This window comes from Narcine bancroftii, chromosome 3, assembly GCF_036971445.1.
Source record: "Narcine bancroftii isolate sNarBan1 chromosome 3, sNarBan1.hap1, whole genome shotgun sequence".
NCBI lineage: Eukaryota > Metazoa > Chordata > Chondrichthyes > Torpediniformes > Narcinidae > Narcine > Narcine bancroftii.
The window spans coordinates 130756446-130776258 of NC_091471.1; the positions used below are offsets into that span (position 1 = coordinate 130756446).

Genomic DNA, 19813 nt, shown 5'->3' on the forward strand with positions numbered 1-19813 from the left:
TAAACAAACAAGATGAATTGGGGAGTGGTGTAAGTTGTTCTATAGAAGTTGAATGAAGTGTTGCAAGTGAAAAGAGGGTTTAGCAATGGATGATTTCATTAAGTATGGTATTACAAACTAACAACCCTTTTAAATTTTGCTTGGGACTAAAGGGACTTTGTTAGCACTAATACAGGAACAGCAATGGAAAATCTACCAGAAAATGGTAAATTCAAAATAATAGTTTTTAATTAAACTATTAACAACATAATATTTTTTATTTATCTCTAAACTTAACTCCACTATGTGTAAATTTAAGTGTGCATCGTGAAAAGTCAATCTTTAAAAGTTTAGCATCATTTTAGTCTTGCTTGAAGGTCTTAAATTCTCAGTTCAGAAATAATTATAAAGCACTTTTAAATATTCAGGCCTTTTTACTCACCCTGTGGGTATTTTCTGCCATGGTGAAGTCACAAACCAGACAAGGATTAAACGAAGGATTAAAAATAGACCCAATAGAAATCTGTCCTCTTTTCTAAAGAGACAATGAAATGGTCTTCATTATTTCAAAAGCCACTGATTCTGTGTTCCCCTTTTCCCAAGAGTAGCACACAACAGCAGCACCATTTCTGGTTACTTTAACTTAACCCTGTCTTTCACAAGTTTTCAACCTCTGTGTCACAGGGGTTTTGGCTTGTGTACTCTTCCAAAATTGAATACAAAATGTCTGAATTCGGTAATACATTTCTCCAAATCATGTGACGATTACATCCAAGGTGAGTCCCGATTCTTGGAAACCACATGACCATCAGTTTTATTTCTATGAAAATTCTGTTCCTTTTTTAAAACCATTCCATATCGATAACAACCTTTGACCTCATCTCTGTTCAAGAGGCTTAAGTGGCTTTGATTAAAAACAGATGGCTTCCTCAGCAGTTCTTGAATAATTAAGACCCACCTGAAATCCATTAGCCCTGTCTGTCGAAGGCAGTCCACTCAAGAATGAACACTCTTCTCAGAAAATAATGGTTTTCTGTAAATGTGTTGTGACATGTGTGTGACCCTGTACCAACCCACAGCTAAATTACTAAGAATACAGATACAATACAAATATTTTAACTTTATAATTCACTAAGACATTTTTATAAAAGAATTGCCGCTTTTAAACATAAAGGTTAACACAGATCAGTTGCGATGTAAACTGTCTAAATGAAATGTATCTGGTCACATGCAGAATAGTAAAGTGAAGGAATTGTTGATGATGGAGTTACTACTGTCATACAAATTAGTCGAAGTACATACACTATGATTATTATACCAAGGGGAGGTCCAAAAGTCTGGGTTTCTTTAAGTTTCTTGAACCTAGAGGTGCTGATTTTCAGGATTCTGTACCTTTTGCCCAAAGCTAGCAGTGAGAGAGGTTGTTGGGTCTCCTTTATGATGTCAACTGCCTTCTTTAGCTCACACAGATATCTGCAGTGAATGGGAGGTCAGAGCCTGAGTTGTACCTAGAACTATGTTTGCAGCCTTCTGTGTTTCTGGGCACTTAAATGGCCAAACCAGGCAGTGATGCAATCACAGAAGCTTGACAGAGTATTCAAGGACATGCCAAATCTCCTCACATTCCTTGAAAAGTAGAAGTGTTGGTGTCCCTTCTCATGGTTGCCTCAATGTGCTGTCCCCCACAAAAGTCTTCTGAAATATTGGCTCCCAGTAACTTGAAGGTTCTGTCTCTCTTCACCTCCTTCCCATCACTGTGGACAGATGTGTGGTGCCCCAACTTCGCCACCCTAAAATGAGCAGTAAGTTCCTTGGCTTTATTGACCAAAATTGTTATTATGGCACCACCCACCAGATTCTCAATCTCCAGTATTCTGACTTGTCATTTCCAGTTATTTGGCCAACAATAGTAATGTTAATTAATTTTAAGATAGAGTTGGTGCTGAACTTAGTTACACAGTATGGGTGTACAAGGATTAAGAGTGTGGGACCAAGTACGTAACCTTGGTGTGCCCCTGTGTTTATGGTCAGTGCGGTGAAGGTGGTATTGCTAGTCTGCCGATGAGGAAGTCCAGCATCCAGTTCTTTATCTTGGTCATGTTTTGCTGGGGTAATGGTGTTGAGCATAGAGTTGTAGGTGTTTCTGTGGTGTAAGTGATTACTACAGAGTGGAGGGTGGGTGAGGTGGTATCTACCTTTAACCTATTGTGATGATGGGCATACCGAAGTGGGTCCAGATTCTTCCTGAGATAGTTAATTTGCTGCATAACTAATCTCCCAAAGCACTTCATCACAAGTGGCATCTAGCAGGGCAATGTCACTGTAACTTGAATATGGAGGAACAAAGATAGCAGCCTTTTGTTTGAGAACCACCTACTTGCTGCATATCAAAATGAGGCACAAGTCCACACCGTCTGCATCCTCAATAAATGGTGCAAATATCTTCCATAACGAGCAGCTACTGTTGAGGTTAGGATATATGTGGAAGGAAAAATGGAATTTGTCAGGTCAAAAATCTTCTTGTAGGGGAATGGGTACATTTACTTGAAAAACTATGAAGGGAACTCCAAACACAAGGTTCAATCACATTGTATCTGTAATCAAATTTCTGTGGTTTTATATTAATAACCCTAATGCGCGTTGGGGTGATTAGATCTAAAGCTGGAGCATAGAAGAATGAGGGGAGATTTGTTAGAGGTATTTAAAATTATGAGGGTGATAGATAGAGTAAATGTAGATAGGCTTTTTTCCTCTGAGGGTAGGTGACATACAAACCAGAGATTCTTCACACAGAGTGGTGGAAGTATAGAACGAGCTGCCAGCTGAAGTGGTGAATGTGGGCTCAATTTTAACATTTAAGCATTTGGACAGGTACATGGATGAGAGAAGTATGGAGGGCTATAGACTGGGAGCAGGTCAGTGGGCAAGGCAAAAAAAATGGTCCAGCACAGACTAGAAGGGGCTTGTTTCTGTGTTTTAATCTTCCATGGTTCTACCTTAAGAATACCACAGAAAGAAGATCTCATTCCTTGAACTTGGTGAATATTACTGAAACAGTATATGAAAATCTGGACAGAGGGATTTGGATGATATAGAGAAATAAAGTGGAGGTTAACTGGAAGCTTCTAGTAGTGCTATGGACTCATTATTGGTATATAGCAAAATATCACCAAAGAAATCGGCAATGTAGAAGAGACTGAATCTTAAATAATAAATAATAGAAAATTGGCACAAGATACCAATTTCAAAGTGTATTAGTCTAAATATGTTCAGGATTTGTATTTGCTATAATTTATTAATAGTTTAAATTGAGGTTGAAAGGAGAAGGAGAATATAAATTAAAACAGTGTATATGTCCTGATTCGGATATGGTAGCTCTGTAATGTTTGTTTATATTAGTAATTCAGATGGCTGGTTTTCATCAAATCAGATGTGCTGTGTCTGGTGTCATATTCCAGACATTGCACAATTGCTGGGCCACTGCTATTGTTAATTTATCATTAATCAAGAATTATGTAAACTGAGAGGCCAGTGAATACTTAATTATTGAGATTTTTTTTAGAAAGATTAATAAATGTTTAGGTATCAAGAGATATAAGAAATGGATAGAAAAATGTAATCAAGGTTGAAGATTGGAAATTATCTTGCTGAATAACAGAACAAGAGATCATATGGCCTAATTGTACTGTATCTTATGTTTTCCCTTTCCTTCCAGGATTGGAATATTTATAACAAATTAAAAAAAAATGTCAGAAACATTCATTAGGTCAGGAATTGTACAGTATATAGAAGGAAAAATGAAATTTGTCAGGTCAAAAAATCCTCTTTTCAGGGGAGTGGGTACAAACACCAAACACAAGATTCGAGCCCATTATATCTAAATGGTAATCAAATGTTTATTGTTTAATATTGAATTAAACAGTTGAAGGAAAGTTTGTCTAGATGCTCCAAAAGCATTTTGATTATCCTATTTTAAAATATTAAAACTTCTTCAGAAGGAATAAAAATTATTTGAGTAAATTATTTCCCAATCCCTGTAGAAGGGACGAACAAATACAGACATTTACTACCTTAATAATTTCTAAGTATTATCCTATTAACAGGAATCATGCTGAAAATCTCTTGGATCAGAAGTGCTGGCAGTTGGGATTTTTTTCAACTTGATATTGGTGTAGTGAGTTCAGCTTGTAGACCTGCTGCCTCAATTCTGACTACTTGTGCTCTGTGTTGAGGTTGCACATTCTCCTTGTGATCACATAGGTTGTCCCTCGGGTAGTTCAGTTTCCTCTCTTATTCCATAAATGTGCATGTTGGTACGTTAGGTGGTCACTTTTAAATTTGTACCTTGTGTGTAGATGATAGAATATGGGGGAAATGGTGGGAATGCAGGATAATAAAATGGAATTAATATCGGATTAGTGTTTATGGATATTAATGTTTGATGAGGACTCAGTGGGCCAAAGACCTGTTTCTATATGTATCTTTCTCTGAACATTACCTTCCATAATTTTCTACTCTTGACAATAGACTGATGTAATATTTGTATCCATTAATTGTATTTCAAAAAATTGATTCAAATAAAACTTAACTATAAGTAATTATGAATATCTGAAAGAAATGCCTATTAATATTAAATGTCCTGAGTTAGATGCAGACATGTTTTTGTTCAATAATTAATGTACTCTTTGGAATTTACAACTATTCTAATTTATATTGACACTTCTGGCACTTAAGGTATTTCTAAGCAATCTCCAAGAAAGTTGTACCTTTAGGACAAATGTATTGATATTGGAACAGTTGTAATGACTTTGTATATTTTTCTTTTTTTTAAAAAATGCAAAATAAATGTTAATAGTAATGGCATGTGGCCAAAACTAAAATTGGCATCCTTATCTGTTTAACCTGGATGTGTTTAAAAATATTAGTTCTAAAATGTCACATTTGGATTGTCACTGTAAATTGTTGTTGTGCAGTGTTAATGTGGCTTGTGCTTCATGTTTTGTGCAATATTTTGGAAAAGTTCTTAACATATTGTGATTGCAGTACCCTGCCTGGAAACAAAAGAGGGTTGACTCTTTTATTACTTGTTTAGCGGTAACGTCACTATTCTACTAACACATTGCTTTAGGACTTAGTAAATTGAAAAGGACATTAATTGAAGCTCTAAAACTGTGAAAGTTGTACTTTTGTTTTGCAAGCAACTATCACGAGATAACAACTTCAAGAAATATTGACAAAAATATTGAACTGTAACATAAAGCTCTTGCCGAGACTGCTTTAGAATTGTAATCAAACATTTGCACTGCCCACCAGAACTGTAATTTTACAACTTTAAGCAATAACAGCCAGAACTCAAAAAACTTAAACAGTGAGAGAAGCAGTGATGTTACCCAAGCAAGCCTGTAATAAAGGAGTGGACCCTTCCCTTCCATAGCTGTGTGCCAGTCTCATGCGTCAGCTTACCATCGTTTCATTCCATCCATCCTAGGAGACGACAGAAAAACACTGAAGAGCACGTGAAACGAAGTGCTGAATTTGCAGATGGTTTGCTTTCAAAGGCCTTGAAAGACATTCAGTCAGGGGCATTGGACATGAATAAAGCAGCCATACTTTATGGAATACCTCACCAGACTTTACTTTTTCATTTGGAAGCCTTATCAGGAGGAGCAGTACCATTGAAAAGTAAAACCAGAGACACCAGAGAAGGTTGTTTATCGAAGACCTTTGGGGAACCGAATGCTCTTCTACAAAAAGTTGCATTGTGGGCCAGAGCTCAGGCAGAACATAGTCCTGATCAATGCAGCACATACCGAAAACTCTCACATCTAGAAACCTCAGAGTTGAAGTTCCCCACTGCTTCCAGTTACCTCCATCAATTAACCCTGCAAAGAATGGTTACACAACTAAAAGAAAAAAGTGACAACCTTCATAGAGAAAGTGTTAGTAGCTCTGTTGTTCAGTTAAAAATCCCTCAGGTACGAGCAAGCTCTGTGCCCAAAACCCAGTCTGACAGCTGTGGCCTCCTCGATGTTATGTACCAGGTATCAAAGACCTCCTCGCTGCTGGAAGGATCAGCTCTTCAAAAACTCAAAACTATCCTGCCCAAGCAGAGTAAAATTGAATGTTCTTTACCTTTAACTCATTCTAGTGTTGATTCCTACCTACTACGTGGAGACCTTTCTCCGCTATGTCTTAATGTAAAAAATGGCACAATTGATGTGCCATCTGAAAGTGATAGTCAGGATCATATTAGTCTAAAAGACAGTAAACAACCAAGAAAAAAGCGTGGCCGTTATCGGCAATACGATCATGACATTTTGGAAGAAGCTATTACAATGGTGATGAGTGGAAAAATGAGTGTCTCTAAAGCACAAGGGATTTATGGTGTACCTCACAGCACTTTAGAATACAAAGTAAAAGAACGATCTGGGACACTGAAGACACCTCCGAAGAAGAAACTCAGATTAACAGACACTGGGTTGTTCACTATGACAAATTCAGGGACAAGCAGCTCCAAAAGTAGCAACAAGTCTACATAAATCCTCCCAAAGGGATGTAACTCAGATGGACTTCACCATACAGTAAATGCTATTTAACTAGTATTGTAAAACCACCCTTTGGCCTTCAGGCAAAGCATAGTTTCAAGCAGGGATCTAACTGCACTTCAAAAGGAATATACTTAAGTGCAGTTATATTTGCTAGTTCTCATCATAATGCTCTTGTAGAATAATACTATCTGTGTTTAGAAAGTTGTAGAAAGAAAATTGTCATGTTGTAAGTGTTTTCAGAGATTCGGTTGAAAGACACAAATAGTAGCAAACACATTATTTAATAGGATTGGCTCCCTGAGCCCAAGTCAGTAAAAGCAATGAACTGACCAGTCTTACTACCTAAAATGGGTAAGAAAATTTGATTCTTAAGTACAAAATCAACCTGCCAACTGAACGTTACAGTAAATTTTAAAAGTTAGATCAGTGTAAACACATTTTAATCAAGGAAGATGTTGGAGCACATTGTGAGCTATGTTTAGGTCCAGGCCATTGTGATTTAACTTGTACACATTAGATTTGTGTTTCAAATTGTTTAGTAATGCGGACATTCATTTCACTAATTTTAAAAGTGTGACATTTAGAGATGCCAACAGTAGATTGGCAAGTTAAAGCATTTTTTAAGAGCTATAAGGATCTGTATTAATTAATCAGCCTTGTTGGCAAGATATTTATTTATTTAATTAATTTGAGATTCTGTTATTGTCATGTACACAAAAATCTTTGATTGCTCTGCAAAGTTCACACAAAGGGGCACTATTGATACAGTGCCACTATCAAGACAAAAAAGAGAAGCAAGAAACATTGTCAGTGGATCCTGCCACCTCCTCCAATGTCACCATCTCCTGTGCCATGTACCCTCCATAGCTACACAACCTCCTGTCCTGCAATGAACCTGAGCTCAGGGCATTCCTCCATGACTCCTGATTCCAAAGCCCCAAAGCATTAGGAGCCATCAGTACCTAAGGCTCTTGGGGAGTCCCGTTCACCATTGGCACCTTCACACAAAACCAGTTGCCAGCAACTGAGGGCCTGGTATAAGGCTTTCAGCTGCTGAGCCCCAAGCTGGGACCTGGTCATTTTTTCCCAGTCCACTTAACCATGTGCTACTTTGCAAGTCGCAGTCCGCTCTCAAGTTTTGTGCCTTCCACTGGCTGACTTTACTGTAGTCACGAGAACACTTTTCCCCAACTCTACCCTATACCATCAGTCTTGCATTCAAACATAGTAGATGAGATTGGCATATTGGTAAAATGGGAAACTAAATTTTATGACTCCATACTTAAAGCATTGATGCTTCAGAGTGCCCAATATTAACAAATAATAAAAGTTTAAAAGTTTTTTTTTCCTAATTTTAGGTACCCACTAAAATTACCTTTTAGAGGAAATGGTGCATAATGAAACTTGCCTATAGTTTGAAATGCTCCAATTTTATATGGGATATATGAAAATTTGGAAAATTTTTAGTTTTATTGACCTGGATAAGCTATAGGTTCAAACAAAATAACTAACAAATTGATAGCACTGTACAGAGCATGATGCATAAGATGCACTGAAGAGAATAGTATGTTTTATTGCTCCTGTTAGTCTGTATTTAATGAAAAAAATGTAGGTATAGGATGTGATAACAAGATTACATTTTTCATACTCCCAAGGTGGGATTTTGCTAATTTGATTGTGTTCTTGTCAGAGACTTTGAAAATGCTTCAAGTTTTACAAATCTAATCCAGCTATTTCAGTTCTTGTGTTCATATGTCCTTCTCAATACAAAATCAACAGCTGCTCTTCTCATTTTACAAAGCTAATACATTCATTCGGTTTGTGTGAATCATATACATTTAAAGATTACCAAATTCAGCTGTTGCATTTTGATATAGATTTACTAGAAAACAGCTTTTTGAAATCAGGGTCTCTGTATGAATAGTTAAGAAAAGCTTTGAACAGTTTTAAGTCTCTTGTGTTGCTAATCAATTTTCTAATTTTGTGACTTGGAATAGATAAGTTTTTCATTTTAAAAGAACACTTTGGATTTGCGTTGAAGGTCTTACCTTTGTAGTTCCTACTGAAGTTAAGAACCCATTCACAATTTTCATGATTAGGTGAAATTGCCTTCTGTCATTAAAAAAAATCAGACTTTCTTTGCTTTGGCAGTATGGATACATTAGCATTCAGCTATCTCGCCATAAAAACAAAAGTGACATCGTTTGGTTTAGTCATTTTTTTAGAATTTAGGCTCAATTTTAATACAAGCATTACAAAAGACCTTTAAGATATGGTTCCAGATTAGTACTAGGGATGTCACGATATTGTTATTGTTCCCTTGTTCCTTTAAATCATTTCATGCTATATTACATTGAAAGTCTATAAGTAACTTACATTAACATGAAATGTTAATCTTTTGCAGTCAATCATTTCAATGGCATTTTTATTTTCAAAGCAAAAAAAAAATAAAATGGTCAAGAAAATAGGGTTGAATGGAGGGAATGCATAATTTAAAAGTTTTTTTAAAAATTAATTTTTTAGAAAGATTACTGACGGCATTAATTGAAATATGTTCTTGAAATTGAATGAAACAAATTTAGTGGTTTTACATTTTTCTTAACTTTGAGAGCTTCTTAGCTTTATGTAATGTATATTAAACACCAGATTTGATTATCTTTAATGACAGGAAAATAGATTTTTGAAACACTACATGTTTGACTATTGTGTCACTATCTGTTTTTAATTAGATTTCCCCATAATGTTAATATCGTGACAACCAACTTTAGTACTTAAGAATGTTTCTGAAAAAAGATTTTGTATTGCAAAACAGTGCCTCTGTTTTTAGAACTACTGCTCAGTAATGTTCAAAACCATTTTCTGGTAGATAATGGGGAAATTTTATATTGTATATTACGTTTATTAAAACTAATTTTTAGTTTACCGTAAATACAGATTTATCACTTGTTTATTTTCAAATTGCAGTGCAGTATTTCCATTTTCACAGTAATATAGCTAAACTCTGTGGCTGCCTTGATTTTAAAAATTGGTTAATGTAAATGTAAAACTGATTTTAGATTATTAGTTATATTTATGCATAAATCAATTGCACTATATTCATGAATTATTTATTACAATATTTTCTAATGAAAACAATGTTATCTGGACAATGTGTCATGTGGTGTTACACATTTACTGTGATTCTGTTTTCTTATGATGTGTTGTTTAATAATCCTCAATCTGTACAGATTTCAGCTGTTTTAATTGTGTTTATAGGTTGTAATTTGTAGTAAAGCACTTTGATGCTTTTGCACATAAAATTCAAAACTAGTAAAATGTGATTGTTGTCTTTTTTATGTACAGTGGATCATAACATTGTGTCCTTCGTGTTCTTTATTCTGCATCCCAGTAGACAGAAAAAAAAAGTAGTTGAAACTATTTTACATGACTAATTCTAAAGTTTCCTTTTCTGCTGTCTAGTTATATTAACTCGAGCACTTCAACAATAGAATGACATTGTGTAATCTTTTGCAGGCATTAGTCTCATAAATATCTAATTTGTCTTTGAAGTATAATTATTAATTTTATTTTTAAAAATTAGTCATTAGTTTAAATCGAAGAAAATCTGCAATTTTTTTAAAACCTATTCGAGGTCCTTTTTTAACGTTAAATTGTTACAGATTATTTATCACATCACATTTGAAGTTGAAGAATGGATTTAGTTGAGGGATTTTTATTTTTCTGGAGATACTGTATAATAGCTTTGATATGAAATTGCTTAGCTTGAAGTTGTAGATGGTTGAACGCAGATGCAGAAGGGGAAAGTGCTCAGTGGTCAAAATGATGTGATTCCATGATCTTGCGATTCATATTAGTAAACTTGGTTGTAGGTGCAACGGAAACAGTATCAGTTTTAATCAGCGGAAATGAGTTGATATTCATGTGAATGTCTATAATTTTTTTGTATGCATTATTCACTGAAAAGTCAAAATTATTTTTATTATTTCAAAGATAACTTATTTTAGTCATGTGTTGTATTAGAAACTGTTGATATTTTTCAAGTTGGATTGTGGAAAAAAAACATGTACATGTTAATTGGAGGTCCTGATCTGCATCCTTGATTATTAAACTAAGAACTGAGAAGGCAGCATAAGAACGTATAAATCAGGCGACTGTTGAATAGGGATTAATTTTGTATTAGGAACAGACCTTACGGTCTTGTCTGCTTTACCATTCATTTAAGTCATGGTTGTGATTGTGCTTCAATTTATCTTTTACTCCTTAATCTTTAGATGTCCCAATTCTTAAAAATGTCTCTTCTATATCTGCACCCTTTTAAAAAAGCTTCCTCTGTGTGAGAATGTTCCTATATCTTTCACTTTGAAGAGCTTCCCCTGCGTGAGAACATGCTCTTTTGTATTGTACCTACCTCTAATTTTATCTGCCCTTGTTCTTAATATGGATGGGTATTGGGATTGTCCATATCTTTTCATTAAAAATTGCAATTCAAGGTTGCTTCTATCTTCAATACTTGAGGGAATTAAAACCTTTGTTGATCATTAACTGTCTCTGTGTTTTAAACATAAATCTATGTTGGTAAAATTGCAGATATTGCGATCAGATAAAGTTCATAACAGTTTAAAGAGAGAATTGAACGAGGACAATGAGGAGAATACCACTTGGAAGAATTACAGAAGACCAAAGCAACTATGAATTTGAGTGGTCTGTCTGGATAATGAGCAGTTATGTGTATAGGTGTCAGGAGGAGACGTCTATTCCATTTTGTCAATTCAGGTCAATAATAGAGCTACTTGGGTTATTCCAATTTCCCGGTTCTTTCTTCGTAACTTTGTAGGCTACAGCTCTTCATGTGTTCAGATGCTTTTAACATGTGATGTATGTTTCTTGTATCCATCACCCTTTCAGTAGTGAGTTCCACACTCCAGCTTTTCTTTAAGTGAAACTATTCCCTCAATTTCCTTTAAATCCTTCTTAAAAAATAATTGTATGTGCTTTAATTACCTACATCTGTCCCAAGGGATATGCCTTTTCCACCCTGCGCCTCAATTAAGTGTCATATCCATGTTCGTACAAAAAAAAAACTCAGTCTACTCCAGTGACATCCTTGCAACTCTTTATCTTTTGCATTCTTCTGAATTGGTGACAAGAACTCTACACATTCAAGTTCTTGCCTAACTAATATAACAGTTCTCTACTTTGGCTAATCAAAGCAAATCTCCCTGATGCTCTGTGAAACACCTGATTCTGTATGTTTCAGAATCTTTTTGTTTCTCTGCATTTATTAGTAGCTTCATTTTACTTATACATTTCCTTGTCTTATTTGTCCTCCCCAAATTCATAACTTCACATTTTTCCAGATTGATATCAATTTGCCACTTCTGCACCCTCCTAAGCTGCCTATTCATTTTTTCTGTGGCCAAGTACTTCACTACAATTTTTACTTTCAGTTTTTCAAACAATCTTAGCTCACGTATTTGAGTTCAAACCTCTGATAAATCTGTAAAAAGACTTGATAGTACTTAGCCATGCAGAACATTAAATACAATGCTATAATCACATAAATTATTTTTAACCTTTGCTCTCGCTCCACTTAGCTGTTTATTCCTTTGTTATTATCTTCATTTTTATTCCATTAGCTTTTACTTTCCTGAACAATCTGCTTTATGGAACTTTGTCAAATGAAACAGCATGGATGGAATGGAATAGGTGGTAGGTAAGGACCAAATTCCACTCCTCGACGCGTTTAAAACAGACCAGATTGCTTAATTTTGCTGTGGCTTTTGACCTTGAGTTGATAAATGCATGAACAGAATTCCCAAATAGCACAAAAGAGGTAAATGAAACCTGCTGATACTAAATAAACTGGAGAAATACACAAAATGCTGGAGGAACTCAGGAGTTAAGGCAACATCTAGGGAAGGCAGAAGATGGACAACATTTAGGGATGAAATCTTTGGTCCAGCGTTCCTGACAAAGGGGTTCGGCCTTCCATGGACGCTGCCTAGCCTGTTGAGTTCCTCCAACATTGTTTATTTCTGCAGAAAATTGCAGAGAAAGATCATAAACATTGTGAATTTATGAAAATAAATTTGTAGGTAATATTTTTAAAAAAAAAGCAGAAATCTGTTTCCAATACAGTATAGATTTTTTTTTAAATTGTATGCACCCTAGTAGGTAGGATCAAACGAGTGACCACTTAATGAAAGCAAAGGCCATGGCTGAAATGCTGAGTGCGAATTTTACAACTGTCTTTACCAAAGAGCAGTAAGCTCCAAATATCTAAAGAGGTAATAGAGAAATCGGTAAGAATGAATATAGAAGAAAATACATGAAAGATTTCTAATGCTGAATATAAAGATGTTACCTCTTCTTGGGGACAACAAAAGTGGAAATTATAGAAGGTCTTGACACATTCTTCCAGTTTAAAGTTGGCAATTATTATTCAATCAGCATAGTGTGGATAAGTTAAAAGAACAAGTCTGACTGTCACTTAGAATGTGCTTGAGTTCTGAAAGTGATATGATGAGAGTATTGTGATTGTATATAAAATTTCAGTTGCATGAATAATAGCTAAAGGGCATAAAGTAGAAGAATGATTTGTTTTTCCAGATTTAAGCATGTAGTGATATCCCTGGGGCCAGCATTGCTCTTCGTAAATTCTAGAAATTGACTTGGCTTTGGTCTATATAATTTCAGTGTTTCTAGCTGATGTGAAACCTGTAAAATGGAGTGAACTATAAATGGAATTATACCAGACTTGGTGAATTTGGCAACTTGGAAGATGAAATTTTATGCAGAAAAGGGACAAGTGGTTCATTTGGATAGAAAAAAAAATTTAAGTACGTGGAATTATTTTAAAGAGGATGCAGGATCATGGGTCCTTTTGAAAGCAAGCTAGATCTGCTTCAACATTGAGTGGAATTTGTTCCTTAACACTGATTCTATTCCAAACAAGATCTTCAATTTTATGAACAGAAGCATGAGTTTAAAAGCAAAAAAGTAAAGCTAAATTCATCCAAGCCCTGGCTGGAATATTGCATAAACTTCTGGGTGTTACATTCTCAGGAGGATATCAAGGACACAAGTGTGGGGTACATTTTCTATGATTGTGTCAAGCATAAAGAACTCAAGTTGCATGAGCTGATTATATAAATGTAATTTTTTCCTCTTTGCAGCAGAGAGGATTTGGGAAGGAAATTAACCAGAGGATGTCTGTTTATGCTCATAGGCAAACATACCAGATGCTACACAAGGGAAAATAACTTGGTTATGGGCAATGCATTATCTAAAACAATATTGGAAATAAATTCAATAATAAGACAATTAGAGAAATACTTTGAAATTAGACAGATTTTTAGGACCATTGTGAAAAAAAACAGGGATGTGGAATTAATTGAATAGTAATTCATGATTCCAGCATAGCTGCAACAGCAAAAATATCTCATGTCGTGTCATTCCATAATTTTATATTCTAGTTAACACAATTAAGTTTTATAAATGTGCATATATCACATCCATTTAGTTTGCTTGAACCTAATTATTAGTGCAGATGTTTTTTAGAACAATTAGAATCTTATTAAAATATAAGCAAATTGTAGAATTTCCAGTGCAGATTGAAAACCATCACTTCAAACCAATGCCTCGCAATAGGTGTCTGAAGTATTTATGCAAACAGCTGACCATTTCCTGATCAATAAAACTTCATTTAGTATGAGATTGGGTGGCATAATAAATTTGGCGTTCATCTTTGTTCCTGATATTCTTCTCTTCTCCCCTGTTCTCTTCTTACTCCTTTCCCTTCTTTATCCCACCACCACCCCTTCCCCGTTCCTGGATTGTTTCATTGCTTTCAGCAGCGGGGTGGCAAGGGAATTGCTGAGAAGATGCATCCCTGATTAGGAGACAAACACTTTGCGGTAAGAATTAAAGATAGCTTTGCTTTCAGATGCATCTTTATATTTTCTCAATTTGGAGAAGCAGAAATTCTGTTCATGCATGCTGAAGAATAAATTGTAAGTTGTCTTTGAATAATCTTACAATCATCACTCTTGTGAGCACTTTAAGTCTGGCCTGAGTATTGAGAATAAAATTTCCTTGGTTTTTAGTTTGTAAAAATTGAGTATTTTAATAGATTGGAGAAGAGTTAATATTGTAGAGAAGAGAAAAATAAAATATAGGAAATATGAAAAAGAGCATAACAGGAAATAAATATATAAAGCCATTCAGCCCTTTGAGCCTGCTCTGCTGTTGAATAAGATCATGGCCGACCTTTACCTCAGTGCAATTTTTCTTCACTTATCTCTTATTCGTGAATTACCTTCATAGCTAAAATCTGTTCCTCTCCTGTCTTTAATCTCCTCAATGATATTGGACGTCACTGCCTTCTTTAGCAAATAATTCTAAAGATTCTCTTGCTTTGGGGTGAGGAACCATCTTGATTCTGTCCTGAATAGCCAATCCAGACCTATTGAGACAAAAGTTTACAATAGGTCAGTAATAATATGTAATGGGAAAAAATAACTTTGTTTTAAATGTAGACACAAAGGAAACTGGAAATAGTTGATTTACAGTCAGAAATAAAGGAAAATTGTGCTTGGATTGGGATTGTATCATAGTCTTAAGATTGTGGAAGCACACACCAACAGGCTCAAAGTCAGTTTCTTCCCTGCAGTTATCAGGCTCCTGAATAAGTCCAATAGTATGCTGTCTTTGGTGCTAATTAATCTTTTCATTGCAATCCTGTATTCTATTTATGCTCATTACACAGGTGTATGAACATTAGGGATAACCAGTTTGCAGAAGACCTCTTCTTCCATTACAATTTGCTTTTTTTTAATGCAAACCTACTATCAATTAAACACTGCATTTTGTCTATTTGTTTTCTACTAGGTATTTTGTGACAAATAGACTTAAACCTAGTAGAAAACAAATAGACAAAATGCAGTGTTTAATTGATAGTAGGTTTGCATTAAAAAAAAGCAAATTGTAATGGAAGATGCAAGTAAAGTCTAAAGAAATATGAAAGTGGCAAAACTACAGATGCCAAAGATCCAAAATAAAAACTGGAAATTAGAGAACCACCTTGGAGAGAGACAGTTTACATGTTAATGACCCATACACTAAAAAAAACTTAACTTGAAATGGTGTCTGACTTCATGGGTCCTTCCTGCAGTTTTTGTTTATGAAGATGGGAATTCCTATTTCATTGAGGATTTTTGTTCATTCAGTGCAAAAATATAAATCATGTGAAGGAATATGTTGGAAGTTCTATTTCATTGTCCATAGAGTGAATCCATTAAAAAAAAAATGGCTGAGAAGGAAATAGACTTCATAAAGACAGAATGCAGTGAAGTATAATTCAGATAAAATATACATAGATTTGTAATGCATACCTTTTGAAAGCTCAGGAATTGATGAGAGAAGTGAGTGAAGGGAAAAATTAGGGCGTATGAAGTTCAAAGTTCAGATTTATTGTGAGAGTGCATACATGATATTACATACAACCTTGAGGGCCAAGCAAAATTTCTGCTTCTCAGTAGTGTAAAAACTACTCCAAAAAAAATTGCATGTACAAGAGATACATGTAAACAAAGAAAGAAATATAAACAAGCTGTGCAATACAGAAAAATAAATATTCAGTAATAATGTGCAAAGTAAAAACTTCTTAAATAAGTCTGAGTTTGTTGTTTTGGAGTCTGATATGGAGGGGTAGCAACTGTTCCTTAACCTGGTGGTACAAGTCTTATGGCACCTATACCTCTTGTTGGCTGTCACAGCTAGTACATAGCATGTCCTGGATGGTGTGGATCCTTGATGATTGCTGCTGCTCTCTGACGACAGTGTCCCATGTAGATTTATTCAATGGGTAAAGTTTTGCCCATTGTTCCACTACTTTTGCAGGCTTTCCACTAAGAGGTATTGGTGCCCCCATATCAGGCTGTGATGCAGCCAGTAAGCACACTTTCCACGACACAGCTGTAGAAGTTTGCTAAGGTGTCCATTGTCGTATCACACCTCCACAAACTCCTGAGGTGCTGCTATGCTTTCTTCATAGTAAGTTAGGTCTAGGAAAGGTCCTCCATATATAGAAAATTTCAAATTAAGACTGTTAATTTGAAGATGCAAAGTCATGGAGAGGAATTAGAAGCACTTTTACAAAATTAAGGACTGAGAAGTAGGATTAAATAGATCTCTTTGGCCAGGTTGAATGGAGGTAGACGATGTATGAATTCTTTTGATTCTTTATAATCTAATGCTTTTTTGTTTTCAAAATTTCTGGAAGTTTGGCACCAGTTCCCTTCCTTTTCTTGTGGAGTTATGATTGCTATTCATTTCCCCCTCCCCACCCCCCTAGTTCTAATCTTTTGCATCTTTGAACATTCAAACTGATCTAGTATTTGCAACTTGATCTCATTTGTTCTCATTTTGGGGAACTGAATAACTTCCAAGAGAAGGGCCCTCAGACAATGATATTGTGCAAGTTTTTTAATGGTGTTGAGAAATGCTACTCAAAGATGGTTCAGTGCCACATACTATTAGACAAGATATGTTTATAGAGGAAATCTTGCCTGCACAGTACTTGTGAATCTAGTTTTTGATACACCAAAGGTTATTTTTGTTAATGGGGGATAGGTAAAGTTGGTTATAATTAAGTCGGTGTTGTTCAGGCAGCACAATGTATTGCTAAATGCTTTAAGTGATTAGAGTAGATTACTGTTGAGATATTTGATCTTGGGTGGATACAAAGAAGAAAGTTGAAGCTTAATAGAATTATTTATAGTTGGAGGTTGCCTTCGAAAGGTCTGAAACCCATTCTTTGGTAAATAAGTTTTCTCCATATTTATACATTCTGTAGATGTACTTATAAGTGGGTCTGAACAATCTTTGTGCCTTGTATCTACAGCAGGATATAGCTTAGCTGTGCCTAAAGCTGCAATAGGCCTGAAGTGCTATGATCTTTACTGCAATTGAGTGTCCACTAATAAGACATTTTTGTGATAAGTCAAAATAAAAATTGAAAATTTGGAAGATGTATTTAATGATTAATAAGTTTAAACTTCAACCTCTTTAATATGCAAGAGAATTTGCAAATCTGGCATGATGAATGAAGTCCAATAGAAGCAATGAAAGAGAAATTTAAGAGAAATGTACAAATTTTTTGGCCATTTTTTTGGGCTCCAGTTGAGTATGTTGATTTTCGCTCAATTTAAGTTCAGTGCTATTCTAACAACATGAAGCTACTGTGGTGTTGCAACATCATCTAATTGGATGTGGTACAGTACGTTTCCCCATTATCTGAAAAGCTTGGGACTGGACGGTTTTCAGTTATTGAGGGCTTTTTTGTTAATGGAACAATGGCTTTAAAGCAGCTCAATAGCATCAGCCAAATACTTGATTCAGCAGTTAAACAACAAAAGATAAAGGCAGGCTTTGCGAGCATGAAATAATGTTCAATATGTACCAAAAAAACACCTTAATCTCTGCTTACAAATAAGATAAATGCAGCACCAAACACTAGAAATTCTCCTCAATTACTTTTCAAATGTTTCCTCCAGTGTCATCTGCCACATTTGCTTTAGAAGTCTCTCTATAGACAAACATAAACTCCTCTTCCTTTGACATCCATAATGCTATCTGCAGACCTTTTTTGCCATTTACAAATATATCTTTGTACAATACACAAACTTGTGACATCACGTTGGTGCCACAAAAAAGGTTCAGTTCATGGATTATTTCAGTTAGCGGAACTTTGGATAAGAGGAAACATTCTGTATTGTAGTTCTGTTTAATTTCCCAGTTGTCTTATAAATAAGTTCAAGGCAACAATTTCCATGTGAGGAAGAAAGCGGACTTTCAAGAAAGATTAGTGGGAGCACATAAAACATAACAATAAAAATAAAGTTTGTGACTGCTGCAGATGTATTGTAAGTCTTTTGGAATTCTGAAGATAGTATGGACTGAAAATTGAACTTGCAATAAGACAATTATTAGAGAGAAGAACAGTTTGAAATAAGGATTGAGTCATTGTAATTTGTCATAGCAGTTCTGTCAGGAATTTGTGCTTGTTGGATGATTTTTGATGAAATGAACTTGCACCTTTTGCATTTATTTTGAGATTTACCCCCTCCATAAATCTTCGTCCGCGAAGCCAAGCCAAAGAAAAAAACACTTGAAGTTCTGCAAGTGTCACCTATCCTCCTAATGAATGAGCTGTTCAATATTACTCCTTAAAAATAATTTCTCCCAGCACCAGAGACCCAGGTTCAACTCTGAGCTAACTGTTTGGTGTTTGTTTTCCCTGGTACTCCTGTTTCCTCCCACAGCCCAAAGAAATAATTTGGTAGGTTAATTGTCTACTGGAAAATGCCTGAAGCATGTCAGTAAGTAGTAGAATTGGGAGAATATTGATGAGAATGTGGGGAGAATGAAAATAAAAGTAATTTATGCAGGATTAGTGTAAATAAGTGAAAAAATGTAAGTGAAATATAGTTGCTTTTATGTCCATAACTGCCATTTTGAGCCAGGGAGGATGATGATAAAACACTTTTTTAAGATGAGATACCATCCATTTTAACTGAATTGTAGAAATTGAGTTTAAAGAAAGATTTCAAATTAATAAAGGAAAACTGAGGAAAAAATTTTCTCTGAAGACTTCAGATATTTTATGCATTAATTTATTTGGAACGTGTTTCTTTTGAATCAAAGTACCCTTTATGTATACAGACTGCCAACAGAGAACACTTGGCCTATCAAATCTTCAGCATTGATGTGTCTTTTCATTTGTGCCACGAGTAAAATAGATTTATTTAATCATTGTTTTCAAAGGTAATAAAACAATGATAATGTGGTTAGAGCAATACTGATAGTAACATAATAACAAAAATAAATTGCATTAAGTGTAGGTATTTAGAAGAGTTGTGCTTAATACAGCTGTAAACCTAAATCAGTGTGTTCCAGTTTCCATTCCGATATCACAGTGAAGCATATATGTTGACATTGTTAATAGTGATTAATAAATTGCAGAAGATATGTATGAAACATACATTTAAATGCTCAATTAAACTGGTCCAACTTCAAAATATCCGAAATAACTCGTGATTTTTTTTTTGCGGAATGTCTTTGAATTAGGATGATGTACTGTATATGTGGTTAGGCCGCTCTTGTTGATGGTACATCAGCCATTAATACATTTTAAAATGCTTACAGTTAGTAAAATTGCTGTATTTTCTTCTAGCTTAAGCTATAGAAATATGTAATACAGAGGAAGGGCTCTGTCACTGATTATA

At 35.0% G+C, this 19813-nt stretch overlaps 1 protein-coding gene across 12 annotated transcripts in view; it reads left to right on the forward strand.

Annotated features, from left to right (window-relative positions):
• The window catches only part of lcorl (ligand dependent nuclear receptor corepressor-like), a 136260-nt gene that overhangs the window by 78141 nt on the left and 38306 nt on the right, over nucleotides 1–19813 (forward strand). For 2 of the 12 annotated variants that reach the window (XM_069925102.1, XM_069925103.1), the window contains exon 7: nucleotides 14381–14443. The exons of 9 other annotated variants lie outside the window; for them this stretch is intronic. In XM_069925102.1, coding sequence (XP_069781203.1) covers nucleotides 14381–14426 — 46 coding nt within the window. In that variant the 3' untranslated portion in view covers nucleotides 14427–14443. Of the gene's footprint in view, nucleotides 1–5467; nucleotides 9778–14380; nucleotides 14444–19813 lie in introns of those variants that run through there. One more of the 12 variants, XM_069925100.1, reaches the window with a different exon arrangement.